The sequence below is a fragment of the Scyliorhinus torazame genome, chromosome 8 (assembly GCF_047496885.1).
Source record: "Scyliorhinus torazame isolate Kashiwa2021f chromosome 8, sScyTor2.1, whole genome shotgun sequence".
Taxonomy (NCBI): domain Eukaryota; kingdom Metazoa; phylum Chordata; class Chondrichthyes; order Carcharhiniformes; family Scyliorhinidae; genus Scyliorhinus; species Scyliorhinus torazame.
In genome coordinates, this window is record NC_092714.1 from 156,956,840 (window position 1) to 156,975,174 (window position 18,335).

The 18,335-nt window shown below is 52.9% G+C and overlaps 1 protein-coding gene across 3 annotated transcripts in view; it reads right to left on the reverse strand.

The window, feature by feature from the left end:
• phldb2b (pleckstrin homology-like domain, family B, member 2b) overlaps positions 1–18,335 on the reverse strand; it is a 517,142-nt gene that overhangs the window by 120,421 nt on the left and 378,386 nt on the right. For 2 of the 3 annotated variants that reach the window (XM_072514438.1, XM_072514437.1), the window contains one exon: positions 9,542–9,631. In XM_072514438.1, coding sequence (XP_072370539.1) covers positions 9,542–9,631 — 90 coding nt within the window. Of the gene's footprint in view, positions 1–3,766; positions 3,941–5,357; positions 5,475–9,541; positions 9,632–18,335 lie in introns of all 3 variants that reach the window. The other variant, XM_072514436.1, reaches the window with a different exon arrangement.

Below are 18,335 nucleotides of genomic sequence, written 5' to 3' on the forward strand. Positions count from 1 at the left end.
TGGCGGAGGATGCCAAGACAACCACTGTGGTTAGCCAGAGAGAATTGCATGAGTTGAGTACTCAATCGCTGAGAAGTATTCAGGCTGGGTCTGCAGCTCTGTACTCTCAGGGTGGCAGGGTGGCACAGTGGTTAGCACTGCTGCCTCATGGCACCGAGGACCCAGGTTCGATCCCAGCCCCGGGTCACAGTCTGTGTGGAGTTTGCATATTCTCTCCATATCTTTGTGGGTCTCACCCCCACAATACAAAGATGTGCAGGGTAGGTGGATTGGCCACGCTAAATTGCCCCTGAATTGGAAATTTAAAAACAAATGTTTAAAAAAAACTCTGTTGCGGGATTCTCCATCAGAGGAATCCTCCACTTCGCCGGCACCACATCCACGCCCACAGGTTTCCCGTCAGCATGGGGTGGCCACATGGTCAGCTGCGGGAATGGAGAATCCTGTGCCGGCGGGGGGCGCGCCGTGCCAGAAAACGGGACAGAGAATCCCGTCCTGAACTCTCTTCTCTGTTTGTGGAGCAGGTTTAGAACCATAGAATCCCGACAGTACAAGAGGCGACCATTCTGCACATCAAGTCTGCACCGGCTCTCTCAAAGATCACCCTACCTAGGCCCACCCCCGCCCTATCCCCATAATCCCACATAACCTTTTGGACACTAAGGGGAAATTTAGCATGGCTAATCCACCTAACCTGCACATCTTTGGACTGTGGGAGGAAACCGGAGCACCCAGAGGAAACCACGCAGAACGTGCACAGTCACCGGAGGCTGGAATTGAACCCGGGTATCTGGCATTGTGCAGCAGCAGTGCTAACCACTGTGCCACCATGCCATCCTCCACTCTCATTGAAGGTCCCAGACCACGTGGTCAGACCAGCCTACTGTCTACATGATAGCCATGATGCCTCCAGTGCCAAGGCATACAAGGCTATACACAAAGTGTTGGAAAAAGGGATTAGAATAGTTAGGTGCTGTTGTACCATCAATTCACTGCAAGGTGATGAGAACGAGTGAACAGAGGCTTTATTAACCGAGAACTTGCCTGCCTGTGAGTTCAGTAACAATGAGTGCCGCCCACAGGTGGACAGGTCAATATACAGCCCTGGGGGGGGGGGGAGCCAGAGGCAGAGCCCACTGGGGCTCCTGTACAATACATGGTGGCAGATCGTATTACTATTTCCTGGTCATAGGCCACAGTACTATACAGACAGGGTAGATCGTATTACCATTTCCTGGCCATAGGCCACAGTACTAAACAGACAGTTTATACTATGGTGAATACATTCACCACAGGTGCGGTGGGTCGAAGGGCCTTTTCTGTGCTGTAGACCTCTATGACTCTCTGAAATGGTACAAGCGAGAGATCAGCAGTCTAAGATGCCTTTGCCTCTGGCCTTGATAATCATACAGCTGGTCAACACAGCAACCACCATGCACACACTGCAGGTTCCAATCAGTATGCTAAGACCACAAGGGATGCTGGAACCTGGTAACTGTCTCCCACCATCGCCAACTAAAAGCAGAGGTGAGCGTACCATTAAACCGCCTTCTCTCCAGAAGAACACTCTTCCTCAGCCTCAGAGGGCATCAAAACGCCTCACAGATAGAAAGAAGAAAGGAAAGAAATGACATAGACGAGCACGATGTTCATCTGCTCTACGGGAGACAAGTTAGATCAGCAGCACCACTGATCCACACAGAAGCCAAACCTGCCGAGTGCGGTTTAACATGAACAAATGGAAGAAAAGGAAAGCACACCCAGACTCAGGCCAACAGCAAGAACTAGATTGAAGAGAGCCTGCCACTCCTGTCACAGGGCGGTGAAAAAGATGTGGAAGCTCTATACAGCCTCCAGACCACCTGAGCCTGTAAATTCAAGCACTTGAAGGGGGATATCATAGAATCATTACAGTGCAGGTGGCCATTCGGCCCATTGTGTCTGTTATGGGAGGCGTTTTCAGAACCCCAAAATGTATCATGAAGTTCAACCAACCTCTCCCTTTAATGGATTTGTTGCTTTTCCTAGCACACGGCTTTTTCCCTTGGTGTGGGATTACAATTATGGACACGTGGGTTTTTAAACACAAAACACTGTTTATTCCATGAACTCAACTTAACATCTTAAATAAACATTGGATCTCTTAACACCCCTTACTTCAAAGATAACTCAGAAAATATTGCAACAGTAAATAATTCCTTAAAATGTTCCTTCAAACTTCCAAGAGACTTAACACCTTTAAACAGAATCACATCAGGTTAAAGGCTTCACTGTTATAAGTTTAAATCACCCAAATGATCCAGAGAGTCTTTCATGGCAGAGATCACAGCTCACTGCAAAACACAGACACACACCCAGCTCTTTTCCCCCAAACTGCAAAACCTGCAGCTCTCTGGAAACACCCAGACACACACAAGCTGCTTTTCCAAACTGCAAAACTAAACTGCAAAATGGCTGACCTGACCTCAGCTCCACCCACTCTCTGACATCACTGTTTTCTTAAAGGTACATTGCTTAAACATCCATGTCTTAAAGGTACTCTCACATGACAGGTCTGAACCGACCCTCTAAAACAGCACCCCACCCAGGCCCAATCTCTGCCCTATCCCTGTAACCCCACCTAACCTTTGAACACTAAGGGCAATTTATCATGGCCAATCCACCTAACCTGCACATCTTTGGACTGTGGGAGGAAACCGGAGCACCAGGAGGAAGCCCACGCAGACACGGAGAGAATGTGCAGACTCCGCACAGACAGTCACCCGAGGCTCGAATTGAACCCAGGTCTCTGGCGCTGTGGGGTAGCAGTGCTAAGCACTATGCCACGTAGTGAGGTAGTGAGAATGTTGTAATAATGCGAATAAAGTAATAACGGTAATACAGTAACAATGTAAATGCATGAGGCAGATAACTAGCGCTACTCCAAATACATTATATAAAGACTTGGGGAGGGTGTAGTACATGGGCCTGGTATACACAGGGTTAATGTGGGACTGAATACAGTACCATCCATACAGTGTTGTAAATGGCAGTGACCCAGACCCAGGGGTCAATGTGGTACTGAGCAGAGACGTGTATAGACCTAAACACAGAGACAGCCTCCAGCTCCTACCATTTACAGAACAAGTGGAAAGAGTTTTAATAGTTAGTAAAGGCTTCCAGTTAAGCTACAGAAGACTAGAGAATTTAAATCGAATCATTGAATCACTACAGTTTGGGCCATCCGGCCCATGGAGTCCGCACCAACCCTACCTAGGCCCACGCCCCACCCTATCCCCGTAACCCAGTAACCCCACCTAACCTTTTTAGGACTCTAAGGGCAATTTAGCGTGGCCAATCCACCTAACCTGCACATCTTTGGACTGTGGGAGAAAACCGGGGCACCCGGAAGAAACCCACGCAGACACGGGGAGAACAGGCATACTCCATGCAGACAGTAAGGCTGGAATTGAACCCGGGTCCCGGTGCTTTGAGGCAGCAGTGCTAACCACTGTGCCGCCGCTTTAAGACACACTGTTCAGGAGAGTGAGAGAGAGAGCAAGAGAGGGAGAGCAAGAGAAAGAGTGTGTTGCCACAGAAGGAAGGGCGTGAATGTAGTATTGCATTGATATTAGATGGTGGAAGGTTTGTACTCAAGCGGTTGTGTATAAATATCCCCTGTAACACAGACCATTTACTCTTTTTTACATTTTATACAGCCACACCAATCTGAAAGTTAAGAGCATTTCACAGAGTGATAGCAGAAGGAGACACATTGAGACATTACCTGATTGCGTCTGCTATGTTTTTTAGCTGGAAGTGGAGGTGGAGGAGGTAGAGCAGCATCTACAGAAGGTACCACATCATCAGGCCAATGCACCGCAGGCGGTTTGGGCACAGGGCGAGAGGAGAGCTCAGAAGGGGAGTCACGTCCAAGACAGGGAGGCAATAGCTTTGATTGCTAAACCAACAAAAGCAGGTAAAACAAACTCAGGACAGAAGAAGTGGGTGTCAGTCAACACTGTATGTCTAGCGGCTTCAATCAGGTGACTTTGAGCAAATCAGAGACGCAAATACCTTGGGATGTGGGGGGGAGGCCGGCAAGGGCAGGGATAGGGGCTGAAACCTGAGAAGCCAGCCTTTGCCTCCAAAATAATTAATTTGGGCAGCATGGTAGCACAAGTGGTTAGCATTGTGGTTTCACAGCGCCAGGATCCCAGGTTCGATTCCCGGCTTGGGTCACTGTCTGTGCGGAGTCTGCACGTTCTCCCCGTGTCTGCGTGGGTTTCCTCCGGGTGCTCCGGTTTCCTCCCACAGTCCAAAGACGTGCAGGTTAGGTGGATTGGCCAGGATAAATTGCCCTTAGTGACCAAAAAAGGCTAGCAGGGGTTATTGGGTTACGGGAACAGGGTGGAAGTGAGGGCTTAAGTAGGTCAGTGCAGACTCAATGGGCTGAATGGCCTCCTTCTGCACTGCATGTTCTATGTTCTAATTACCCTGTAAATACCTCTGTGGGCAGGAGGGGGAGGAGCTGCACCCACTGGCATCACAAAAGCAGGCAAGTTGTGAGGTCTTCCCTCGCCTCCACTGCCCAGAAGTAGTGGATGCTGGATTCAACAGGGCAGCGAAGACAGGGCCTGCAGAAACATTCCAGAACATTCCAGCTACGAAGCACCACGTTGTGTAGCCCCCTGTTAGCTGGTGTGTCCATCGAAGGCCAAATTGACACGGCTAGCCTGCCTGAAGCTGGGAGCAGGGTGGGGGTTGAAATACCACACAAGAACATTCCTTGCGGCCCCAATTCAGGTGCCAAGCGGAAGATGCACGGCTCGGCTGAGAGGCCCAACGGCCAGGCCTCACTAAACTGCAGGCCTCATCCGAATAAATCAGACCCGTCACAGGCGACCTATCCGGGACGTTTAACAATTCCAGCCCACAATAAGGCCCAGAATCCATGAGCAGGAAATGAAGTGGACACTCAGGAAGGGCAAAAGCATAGATAGCAGAGAACCCAGGAGAACTCCTCTTCCATCCAATTTCACATTTGGGGGCCATCTTATGAGGGGCCATCAGCCATCCCTTTAAGAATCATCAATTAGGCTTCTCTGCACCCAAAAATATCAAGTAGGCCTTGACGGGGCAAATGTGTTCATCCTGAATGTGAAGCGGGAACGGGGGAAAGGAATTTTACAATTAAAGGCAGGTTTCATTTCAGGCAGACACCAGTGCACTTAAACAAGAAACCCCAGCCCCTTTAGCACTGGCTTGTTAGATTTGTAATCTTTTATGGCGATGGGATCACCCTGTTTCTGCTCTCTTTATCACAGATTCATTTGGAAATTTGCCAAGACCAGATCTTGGTGATGAGCTGCAGTTACCTGTTGGGGGCTGGGAGCTTCAGCAATAGCCTCAGGAGACTCAGCGACAGAATCAGGGGGGCAATTGGTCTTTGAGCTGCTGTATAACTGATTAATCTGGTTGACAGTCACATAGTCCTGAGGAGGAAGAGGTGAAGGAGTAGAGAAAGGTTAAAAGGAAGAAAAGTACAGAGGGTAAACAGCATTATCAGAGGAGTGGAATTTGTTGCACAGATTCGATAGTTAAACCACACACGAGAGTGAGGGGCGGGGGAGCGGAATGGTACACTGTAGAAAGGGTATTTATTGAAAGAGAGTAAAGGGTAAAGCTTACATCCCAATAGCATCCTCTAATGATTTCAAAAAATAGTAAGATCCGACATAGGGTCAAACCGGTGTTGCACCCAATCCTATCAGTTTCCCGACAGGATGTAAAATTGACCTGACTTTTGGCTATCTTTCATTAAGACATTCAGGAGATGGGTCTACTCCTGGAATCCTTTCCAATTGCTAATTGTTCAGAAGCCAGATCTCACAGCTACCTACAGAGGTTGCAGACTGGGCAATTTGCTTCAAAATCAGGAACAACCCGAGCTCTGATGGATTGACAAACAGGAGGGTTTAAACGACTGCTGCGGGTCCCCCAGTGTGCCAGTCCTAGCAATTCTTTGGGCCGGACATGAAGCCTTTTTGTTATGATTGATGCATAGTTCATCTCTATTAGCAGCTAAATGTTCAATACCAGTTTCATTGGTCCCAATGCATTGATAAATCCTTCATGGGACTGACATTGCCTGCTCACTGGATGTCCATTAGCCAGAAAATCAAATTAAGAATTCTGTTAAAGGAAAAATGTACACATCTCCCAGTCAAATGTAGGAACTTTCTCCTTTAATTATCATTCCCAAGTTGGAATTGAATTAAACTGTAGCAACTTTATAAAGAGTCCTATCTCTGACAGTGCATCCACCTTTCACATTGATACCATGAAGACAAAGCTGTCACAGCTCCACAATGGCCTGACCTCACACCTCGGCGCGTCACATCACAGCTCAGGATGTATTAGGAGATGGGGAGGGGGGGGGGGGAGACATAAACCATCATTTGTGATCCCTTCCCCTCCTACAGGGAGGGGGAGGCCCTCAGACTGAATTATTTAAGCCACTAAAGCTGGGAGATTCGTGGAAACCACCGATACCCTGGAATGGGGGAATGATACTGGCACTAGATGATGCTGCGTCACTCCCACAAAGGACTCCCGTGGATGACAGCGAATTGATTAGATTCACAGACATACTGCAATTTTCAAACCATAGGCAGAGTAATTAAATAGATCAAAGGGTCGGTAAGATCAGGTCCCACATTAGTGACTTCAGTTGTTGGCTCCATCCAGACAGTTCCAGGCAGAGAGTAAAAATTGGATTCAGCTCAGGAATGTTGCCTAACGTGAGTTGAATCAAACTTGCCTTGTGTCCTGTGAGAGGATAGCCAGCTGTTGCTGCTCCCCACCCCCTTTAACCTCTAACACAAGCCAATCCAACACCTTCCCCCAGCCAGATGGGTAATTTAACTTCTCCCCACTCCTTGGGAAGAGTGGGCGTGCAGTTACCACGGTGATATTCCATTTTCCACTGATTTCCAGCCAGTGGGTTTGGGCAGCAGGCCCATGTGGAAATGATTATCAGGGTCCATCGAGGACCCTGATTGGCTGGGGCCAAAGCAGAAATGCCACCTCTGTGGCGAGATTTCCCAAAATGATCGCTGCAGGTACGACTATCAGAGGCCCTCCAGATTAGTGAGACCTTCCTTCACAGGGCCTGAGGAACAGGATCCTCCATTGCCCAGGACTCCCCATTCCAGCTCCCCCCCCACCGACTCTCAGAACCCCTTCCCCATCAATTCCTTTCGTTTATACCCCCTTTTCTAGGCTGTTCTGGGTAGCACACGTGCGATCCCAGGACACACAATGCTATGGGCCAAGTGCTGGAAAATGGGATCAGAATGGTTAAGTGGTTGTTTTTCACCAACGCAGATGCGATGGGCCGAAGGGCCTTTTCTGTAATGTACAATTCTATGACTCTATGACAGTTAAAATCCGTCGGCTTATTACCTCCTTAACTCACTGCTGAAAATTCATCCAGCCCCTCCTAAAACTAAAAGATACAATTTGCTCCCCCCACCCGCCAATGTCATACTTTCTTTATTAATATTAATCCCTCGTGGTGCAACTTTGAGGGACCTGGGGCGGGATTCTCCGACCCCCCCACCGAGTCGGAGAATCGCCGGGGGCTGGCGTGAATCCCACCCCTGCCGGTTGCCGAATTCTCTGGCACCGGATATTCGGCGGGGGTGGGAATCGCGCCGCGCCGGTTCACGGCCCCCCCCCGGCGATTCTCCGGCCCGTGATGGGCCGAAGTCCCACTGCTGGAATGCCTGTCCCGCCGGCGAGAATCAAACCACCTCTCTTACCGGCGGGACAAGGCGGCGCGGGCGGGCTCCGGGGTCCTGGGGGGTGGGGCGCGGGGCAATCTGGCCCCGGGGGGTATCCCCACGGTGGCCTGGCCCGCGATCGGGGCCCACCGATCCGCGGGTGGGCCTGCGCAGTGGGGGCACTCTTTTCCTTCTGCCTTCGCCATGGTCTCCGCTATGGAGGCGGAAGAGACCCCCTCCACTGCGCATGCGCGGGGATGCCGTGAGCGGCCGCTGACGCTCCCGCGCATGCGCCGCATGGCAAAGTCATTTCCGTGCCAGCTGGCGGGGCACCAAAGGCCTTTCCCGCCAGCTGGCGGTGTGGAAATCAGTCCGGCGCGGGCCTAGCCCCTCAAGGTGAGGGCTCGGCCCCTCAAGATGCGGAGAATTCCGCACCTTTGGGGCGACGTGATGCCGGACTGATTTGCGCCGTTTTTGGCTCTGGTCGGCGGACATCGCGCCAATTGCGGAGAATCCCGCCCCTGATGTGCCAACAGGCAGAGTTTTAATACCAAAAGATAGTTTTGTCTTTAACTGGCAGAATTAGATCATTATGTGTTCCACAGAACCTCTGGCATTTTACAAATTAGACACGAATGACTGAGGAGTTCTCATCTGTCAAATGATGAGCCTTCACAGGTGACCCGAGCAGGGTGCAGGTCTGAAAAGGATGCTCAAATTGGCTGCACTGTGTTAGGGGAAACGAGAGCCCCTGGAAATGGTCTGTGTTCCCTGCCTATGCTCTGACAATCATGTGCCTCCAAACCGATCATTGTGTGCGCGAGTCTAATGCAGGTAGGGAATATACAGTGAATGGTAGAACCCTCAAGAGTATTGAAAGTCAGAGAGATCTAGGTGTACAGGTCCACAGGTCACTGAAATGGGCAACACAGGTGGAGAAGGTAGTCAAGAAGGCATACTTGCCTTCATTGGCCGGGGCATTCAGTATAAAAATTGGCAAGTTATGTTGCAGCTGTATAGAACCTTGGTTAGGCCACACTTGGTGTTCAATTCTGGTCGCCACACTACCAGAAGGATGTGGAGGCTTTACAGTGGGTGCAGAAGAGATTTACCAGGATGTTGCCTGGTATGGAGGGCATTAGCTATGAGGAGAGGTTGAATAAATTTGGTTTGTTCTCACTGGAACAAAGGAGGTTGAGGGGCGACCTGATAGAGGTCTACAAAATTATGAGGGGCGTAGACAGAGTGGATACTCAGAGGCTTTTCCCCGGGGTAGAGGGGTCAATTACTAGGGGGCATAGGTTTAAGGTGCGAGGGGCAAGGTTTGGAGGCGATGTATGAGGCAAGTGTTTTTACACAGAGGGTAGTGGGTGCCTGGAACTCACTACCGGAGGAGGTGGTGGAAGCAGGGACGATAGTGACGTTTAAGGAGCATCTTGACAAATACATGAATAGGATGGAATAGAGGGATACGGACCCCGGAAGTGTAGAAGATTTTAGTTCGGACGGGCAGCATGATCGATGCAGGCTTGGAGGGCCGAAGGGCCTGTTCCTGTGATGTACTTTTCTTTGTTCTTTTTTCTTTGCTGAGATTTCTTGCAGTGTCACATGAATGAAAACTACTGCCTTTGAGCAATGCTTGTTGGATGTCAGGAATGTTTTTAAACCAATCCAGGTCTCTCATTTTACACTGTACACTCAATATCTGGGCGGTCTGCATGGGTAGAATGTTATCATTTACAGTACGGCACACAAGGTTGAATGGACATAATTACCTCCTTAAATATGTTGGGATTAATGGGGAGGCCTGTCCCACCTGTACTGTCATAATACATCTTCTCCAAACTCAGCAGATTCTCTTTCTCCTGAGGAAAAAAAAAGAGTTCTTGATTTAGTTTTAGCTGGTTTATGTTGTCTCAGCCAGTGTGATCCGCCCACATATCAGTGGGGGAAATTGGTCCTCACTTCACCTGTTTTAGAGAAGCTGTAGCATTGGAACAGGAGGAGGACATTTGGCCCCTCCAGCCTGTACCACCATTAAATTAGATCCTTTTTTTTTGTTGCAAATTTAGAGTATCCAATTCATTTTTTTCAATTAAGGGGCAATTTAGCATGGCCAATCCACCTAACCTACACATTTTTTGGGTTGTGGGGACGAAACGCACGCAAACACAGGGAGAATGTGCAAACTCCACACTGACAGTGACCCAGAGCCGGGATCGAACCTGGGACCTCGGCGCCATGAGGCAGCAGTGCTAACCACTCCGCCACCGTGCTGCCCCAGATCCTGGTTGATCTATACCTTAGCTTGGTTTGTCTTCCTTGGCTTCATATTTTAGACGGCCCAAACAAACAACCGGAAAATCAATCCCTCTCAGCTTTGAAAGACCCAAACCACCAGAGTTCCAGAGTTCCTCTACCCTTCGTGCTTCCTGATATCACCCAAAATGGCAAGACCTAATTTTGCGGTTGTTCTCCTTGCTCTGGACTCCCCCACCAGAGAAAATAGTTTATCCCATGTCCCCCGTCTATCAAATATCTTTACCATTTTAGAAACCCCAATAAGATCACCCCCTTAATCTTTGAACTCAAGGTGCAAGAAAGGCAAGTGTAGACAACATGTTTTTGCTGGTGTCTACTTGTTGAAAGATTTGCTGTCATTATACAGGAAGAATGTTTGGCGCCTCGCACAGCCGGTGTTTTCATGCCACTATGGGAAGCCCAGAGCTCATCCTGTAATCTGAGACTCCTGTTGACTCTAATTCCAATACTATCCCGCTGAAAGGAGAAACAGAGCACTGGCAAAAAGTGGCTGTCACCCAATGCTGGGAATTCAATCAGTGACCACCAGTATTTGAATGGAGCATTTCGAGTAATCACATCCGATATCAGAGACAGCTAAAAGTAATTAGCAACTTTCAACAACACTGTACATGCTGTGGGATCTGCCTCAATCTGCTATTTATATAAAGCGGAACTGCCGCTCTCAATCATCATGAGAACTATTTCAGTCTGCTATTTATACTTGACTCATGGCACTATTCATGATTTGTTATTATAGAATCATAGAAGTTTACAGCATGGAAACAGGCCCTTCGGCCCAACCAGTCCATGCCACCCAGTTTTTACCATTAAGCTAGTCCCAGTTGCCCGCACTTGGCCATAACCCTCTATACCCATCTTACCCATGTAACTATCTAAATGCTTTTTAAAAGACACAATTGTACCCGCCTCATGCATTTTGGCAGATCGAATCAGGCCAGGACCTACTCAGTTAATGGTATGGCGTTGGGGAGAGTTATAGAACAAAGAGATCTAGGGGTGCAGGTTTATAGCTCCTTGAAGGTGGAGTCGCAGGTGGACAGGGTGGTGAAGAAGGCATTCGGCATGCTTGGTTTCATTGGTCAGAACATTGAATACAGGAGTTGGGACGTCTTGTTGAAGTTGTACAAGACATTGGTACGGCCACACTTGGAATACTGTGTGCAGTTCTGGTCACCCTATTATAGAAAGGATATTATTAAACTAGAAAGAGTGCAGAAAAGATTAACTAGGATGTTGCCGGGACTTGATGGTTTGAGTTATAAGGAGAGGCTGGATAGACTGGGACTTTTTTCCCTGGAGCGTAGGAGGCTTAGGGGTGATCTTATAGAGGTCTATAAAATAATGAGGGGCATAGATAAGGTAGATAGTCAACATCTTTTCCCAAAGGTAGGGGAGTCTAAAACTAGAGGGTATAAGTTTAAGGTGAGAGGGGAGAGATTCAGAAGGGCCCAGAGGGGCAATTTCTTCACTCAGAGGGTAGTGAGTGTCTGGATTGGGCTGCCAGAGATAGTAGTAGAGGCGGGTACAATTGTGTCTTTTAAAAAGCATTTAGATAGTTACATGGGTAAGATGGGTATAGAAGGTTATGGGCCAAGTGCGGGCAACTGGGACTAGCTTAATGGTAAAAACTGGGCGGCATGGACTGGTTGGGCCGAAGGGCCTGTTTCCATGCTGTAAACTTCTATGATTCTATGATTCTATTCTGAATTCTCCCTCCATGTACCCGAACAGGCGCCGGAGTGTGACGACTAGGGGCTTTTTACAATAACTTCATTGCAGCGTTAATGTAAGCCTACTTGTGACACAAATTAAGATTATTATATCCCTGGACACAAAGGAGCAATTTTAGCATGGTGGTAGAGGCGGGTTGCCTCACATCCTTTAAAAGTACCCGGATGAGGTTCAAGATTATGGGCCAAGTACTAGCAAATGGGATTAGGTAGACAGGTCAGGTGTTTTTCATGTGTCGATGCAGACTTGATAGGCTGAAGGGCCTCTTCTGTGCTGTATTATTCTGTGATTCAATCCACCTAACCTGCACATATTTGGATTGTAGGAGGAAATTGAAGCACCCGGAGGAAACCCAGACACAGGGTGAACACGTAAAATCCACACAGGCAGTCACCCGAGATCAGAATTGAACCTGAGTACCCGGCGTTGTGAGGCAGCAGTGCTAACCACTGTGTCCCCATAGAGTGATTGGCTGAAGGATGTTATGAGATGGTGGATAGTGTGCAGAACAGCTCTTTCAAAAAAAAAAGAGGAAAACTGTTTGAGCCAACTAGCTTTTGTTCTTTCCTAACATTGTGTGGGGGGGGGGGGGATTCCCTCCAAGTGCTTCACAATCTTTGGAAATAGGATTACAATTTTGTACAAAGCACGTAGAGGATGTTTCGTCCTCATGATCAATCGTCTTTGGACATGTCCCTGATGGCTTTCCGAACTAAGTTTGATCATAAGGGATTGAGAAGGGCAGCTGGACAGGAGCCACAAGGATTAAATATTGCTACTTTATCAACTGATCATTAGATTGGTAATAGGGTTACTAATTTACACCTTATTGCTACTTTCCTGGCTGATGTACCTTGCAGAGCTTCCACATCAGTCAAACGGATTCTGATATAATGGATCGATCACACGAATGGAAGCAATTTACAGACTAATGTCTAAGTTGCACAGTTTGAACCCAAAAGTTCCCACAAGTCGGCACCATTACATAACTGCACATGCACGACTGTGCAAAACAAAAATTAAAGGTTCTATACACTTAAACAAAGCAGCTATGCACAACAAAAACAAATAGAGATAATGTTGCTACAGACCACTTAACATTGGAAGAGAGGTGCAAGAGGAAATATGTAAACAATTTAGGAAATCTGAGTAAAAATCACTGAAAGATAATCATGGGGATTTCAATATTGATTAGGCAAAAGAGGTAGGTAATGGGGATAAGGGAATGAAATTCTGACAATGTGTACAGGACTCCTTCCTAACTCAATCTGTAAGACGCCCAACAATGGAGGGCTCTCTCCTGGAACTAGAAATGGGCAATGACTAGGGTAATAGATTGAAGAAAAGCTATGATATTGAGTGACTGAAAATAAGACTTTGGAAAATAACATGGAGATCAATATTGGCAAACAATTTTGTAGAACAGAAATGTAGACGACATTTAAAAAGCAAAACAAGAATAGAATAAACAGTGATGAGACACAATGGAATGAATAAACAGATAAGCGAAAAATTGGGGATAAGAAAAAGGTATACGCAGCAAGAGAGAACGCAACAAGGGAGAATACAAAGAGATTAGGAAGGCAAAGAGAGAAACAATAAAGATAAGTTAACAAGGGACGTAAAGTAAACAGTGAAATGTTCTACAAGCACAACAATAAAAGAGGATAGTTGGAATAAATATAGGACCGCCAAGATATGGGTCAGATAAAATCCTAGAAAGTGATAAGTGAAATGTCAGAAATATTAAATAATTATTCTGCTGAAGTATTTTGGGAGGACCAATAAGGAAAGGGAATACACAACAAATGGTAGGATGCTCAGATCTACAGAGGACCAAAGGGTGGTCCAAAGGAACCAATGGGACCTTGGGGTGCATGTCCATTGATCTCCAAAGGCAGCAGGGCAGGTAGATAAAATGCACGTGTGTGGAGTTCTGGGGCGTCATTCTCCGACCCCCAAAGGGTCGGAGAATGCCCGTTGGCCGCCGTGAATCCCGCCCCCGCCCCCGCCGAAGTCTCCGAAGGGAGAAAAGTCGGCGGGGCGTTAATGGCGCTGCTGCCGCGGAGAATGTCACGGGTCTGCGCAAGGCAGCCAATTTTCGGCCTGCCGATATTCTCCCTTCCGGATGGGCCGAAGTCCGTCGACGTGATGACCGTTCACGTCGACGTGAATCAAACCTCCTTTTCATCGGCATGACCCGGTGCTCCAGGCTCTCGCCGACCAGCGTGGAGGTGAGTGACGACATGGGGGGTTGGCTCTGGGCAGGAAATGGCGTGGCCGCAGTCTGATTGCGTGAGGAGAGGTGTGTCTCGGGTTGTGTGTGTGTGTGCGGCGGGGGGGGGGGGGGTGGTTAGAGTAGGCTGGGCTCCGGGGGAGTGCCGGGAGGGGGTCCGTGCCGGGGTGGAGGTTGGGTGGGGGTCCGTGCTGGGGTGGAGGTTGGGGGGGGGTCCGTGCTGGGGTGGAGGTTGGGGGGGGGGTCCGTGCCGGGGTGGAGGTTGGGGGGGGGGTTCCGTGCCGGGGTGGAGGTTGGGGGGGGTCCGTGCTGGGGTGGAGGTTGGGGGTTGGGGGGGGGTCCGTGCTGGGGTGGAGGTTGGGGGGGGGGGTCCGTGCCGGGGTGGAGGTTGGGGGGGGTCCGTGCTGGGGTGGAGGTTGGGGGTTGGGGGTGGGTCCGTGCTGGGGTGGAGGTTGGGGGGGGGGGGTCCGTGCCGGGGTGGAGGTTGGGGGGGGTCCGTGCTGGGGTGGAGGTTGGGGAGGGGGTCCGTGCCGGGGTGGAGGTTGGGGGGGGGTCCGTGCCGGGGTGGAGGTTGGGGGTTGGGGGGGTCCGTGCTGGGGTGGAGGTTGGGGAGGGGGTCCGTGCCGGGGTGGAGGTTGGGGGGGGGTCCGTGCCGGGGTGGAGGTTGGGGGGGGGGGGTCCGTGCCGGGGTGGAGGTTGGGGGGGTCCGTGCTGGGGTGGAGGTTGGGGGTTGGGTGGGGTCCGTGCCGGGGTGGAGGTTGGGGGGGGGGGTCCGTGCCGGGGTGTAGGTTGGGGGGGGTCCGTGCTGGGGTAGAGGTTGGGGATTGGGGGGGGTCCGTGCTGGCGTGGAGGTTGGGGAGGGGGTCCGTGCCGGGGTGGAGGTTGGGGGGGGGGGTCCGTGCCGGGGTGGAGGTTGGGGGGGGGGTCCGTGCCGGGGTGGAGGTTGGGGGGGGGGGTCCGTGCCGGGGTGGAGGTCGGGGGGGGGGGTCCGTGCCGGGGTGGAGGTCGGGGGGGGGTCCGTGCCGGGGTGGAGGTTGGGGGTTGGGGGGGGTCCGTGCTGGGGTGGAGGTTGGGGGTTGGGTGGGGTCCGTGCCGGGGTGGAGGTTGGGGGGGGGTCCGTGCCGGGGTGTAGGTTGGGGGTTGGGGGGGTCCGTGCTGGGGTGGAGGTTGGGGGTTGGGGGGGTCCGTGCTGGCGTGGAGGTTGGGGTGGGGGTCCATGCCGGGGTGGAGGTTGGGGGGGGGGGTCCGTGCCGGGGTGGAGGTTGGGGGGGGGTCCGTGCTGGGGTGGAGGTTGGGGGGGGGGTCTGTGCCGGGGTGTAGGTTGGGGGTTGGGGGGGTCCGTGCTGGGGTGGAGGTTGGGGGGGGTCCGTGCTGGCGTGGAGGTTGGGGAGGGGGTCCGTGCCGGGGTGGAGGTTGGGGGAGGGGGTCCGTGCCGGGGTGGAGGTTGGGGGGAGGGTCCGTGCTGGGGTGGAGGTTGGGGGGGGGTCCGTGCCGGGGTGGAGGTTGGGGGGGCGGGGTCCGTGCCGGGGTGGAGGTTGGGGGTTGGGGGGGGTCCGTGCTGGGGTGGAGGTTGGGGGTTGGGTGGGGTCTGTGCCGGGGTGGAGGTTGGGGGGGGGGTCCGTGCCGGGGTGTAGGTTGAGGGTTGGGGGGGGTCCGTGCTGGGGTGGAGGTTGGAGGTTGGGGAGGGGGTCCGTGCCGGGGTGGAGGTTGGGGGGGGGGTCCGTTCCGGGGTGGAGGTTGGGGGGGGGGGTCCGTGCTGGGGTGGAGGTTGGGGGTTGGGGGGGGGTCCGTGCTGGGGTGGAGGTTGGGGGGGGGGGGTCCGTGCCGAGGAGGGTGATGGGAGGGCAAGTGAGTTGGTCCACCTGGCCAGGTGCCAGCCTCCAACAGTTGGACCCATGCGGTCCATGCTACCCGGCTGGGGGGAGGAGGGGATATGGGCAATGATGACACGTCGTCGTTCCCCTCCCCCCCACCAGGCCGTCATGTTTTCAGATCATCCAGCGATGTTGGCCGCCGTGGTGGCAGCCGCTCATGTCTATGTTGCCCTGGATGAGGAGGAGGAGGAGCGTGCCAGAGAGGCGGCGCAGGCTGCCGCAGAGGGGCAGGCGGCAGCCGCCCAGGCTGGAGGGACACCTGACCGACAGGACGAGGAGGGGGAGGAGGACGTCGCGGCCCCACGGCAACGGAGGCACCCGAGGGCGCCCAGTGTGTACCGGCCCCGGCAGTCATACCAGGACCTCACGGACCGGGAATGCAGGAGGAGACTCCGGATGAGCCGGGAAACCGTGGCACACATCTGCCACCTGCTGGCACACCTGTCACCGCGTGGCACTGGCGGGGGACACCCTCTCCCCGTGTCCGTCAAGGTTACGGTGGCCCTGAACTTTTATGCAACGGGGTCATTCCAGGCACCGAGTGGGGACCTGTCCGGCATATCGCAGACATCGGTGCACCGGTGCATCCGGGCAGTGACAGATGCCATTTATGCCATGGCGCACCGCTACATCCGCTTCCCCGTGGACCGGGCCAGCCAAGATGCCCGGGCCGTGGGCTTCTCTGCCGTGGCCGGGTTCCCCATGGTCCAGGGCGCGATCGATGGGATGCACGTCGGCGTGCGGCCACCTGCAGATAACAGGGCTGTGTTCACTAATAGGAAGGGGACCTATTCGATGAACGTACAGGTGGTCTGCGACCACCGCATGATGATCCTGCACGTCTGCGCCCGTCACCCAGGCAGTGTACACGACTCATTCGTGTTGTCGCGGTCATCCATCCCCGGCATGTACGAGGGACGCCATCCCCGGCTGAGGGGCTGGTTGCTGGGCGACAGGGGCTACCCATTGCGATCGTGGCTGATGACGCCTATACGGAGGCCACGCAATGAGGCGGAGAACCGCTACAATGATGCCCATGTAACGACAAGGGGAGTGATAGAGAGGTGCTTTGGCGTGCTGAAGATGCGTTTCAGGTGCCTGGACCTCTCTGGGGGCGCCCTCCAGTATCGGTCAGATAGGGTCGGCCGCATCATTGTGGTGTGCTGCGTCCTGCACAACATAGCCCAGCAGAGGGGCGATGTGCCGCAGGCAGAGGAGGGCGGAGTGGAGGAGCAGCAGGAAGAGGCACAGTCCTCCCCAGATGAGAGGGATGGGGGCAATGGTCAGGGCAGACGGGGTAGACACAGGCGGGTGGCTGTCCACCGTTACCGGCTGGCCCAGCGGGCACGGGACAGACTGATAGACGCCCGCTTCACTGACTAGATGGGCGTGGGAATCGGGTAGTATGGCCACAGACCGCACACCATGGCAACAGCCGACCACCCACACCCCCCACCCATCCACCCACCCAGCACCCTCGCCCCCCTCCCCAACCCCACCCACCCCACCCGCATGCACACCACCCCCCCCCCCCATTGCCGATCCACCGGCGGCACAACGGGCCGGGCTCACACAGTGGCGGGTGGACACGTGTCTATCGCAGGCCATGGAGGATGATGACAACCCGCCCCGCGATGAGCTCCTGGCTCTACATCGTTGGACTATGTCTGACCCATGGCCACAGTACCACCATCCACCCGGACCATCCCTGCATGCGGCTGTGACACTGCAGCGCACGGTCCCGTCCTCTGCCAGGGGGATGTTGATGGCGGCCCAGGGGGAAAGGGGCAGACTCACCTGGGGCTGAGGTAAGACCACCCCTCACACACACACTTGCGCTCAACGTACATGACACGCCCGCACACTTTGGACAGAGCACAAAGGCAGCTTCGGTAGGTGTAACATTGACTTTAATAACGAAAGGAGTTCATGCACGTGCCCTAGCCCCTAAAACTCATCTGTGCCCTGCACCCGTGCCAACTTACTCAGTGTCTAATTGTTTGGCCTTACGGGCCCTTTGACTACGTCTACGTGGTTCCCCAGACGGTACAGCAGAACTGGAGGTGGACTCCTGTGATTCCTGCCCTCTGACACTGGATCCCTTTGGCGGCCGTTTCCTGGGGCGTCCTGGCCTAGATGGGCCAGGCTGCGGCCCGGGCGACTGGGATGGCGAGCTGCCAGCCTGTCCTGCCCGTTGCCCACCCGATGCACCTGGGACGGAAGGGGGGGGAGTCCGAGGTGTCGCGGTGTACCGGGACCTCCCCTACAGAGGGAGCCGGGACGGATCACACCACCTCCTCCTCCCTCGGGGTGCCCGATGGCCCCCAGGCCTCTACATGAGTGGGGGATGCGAACAGACTGGCCATCCGACGCCCCCCCGACATCTGGCGCTGCCAGTCCTGG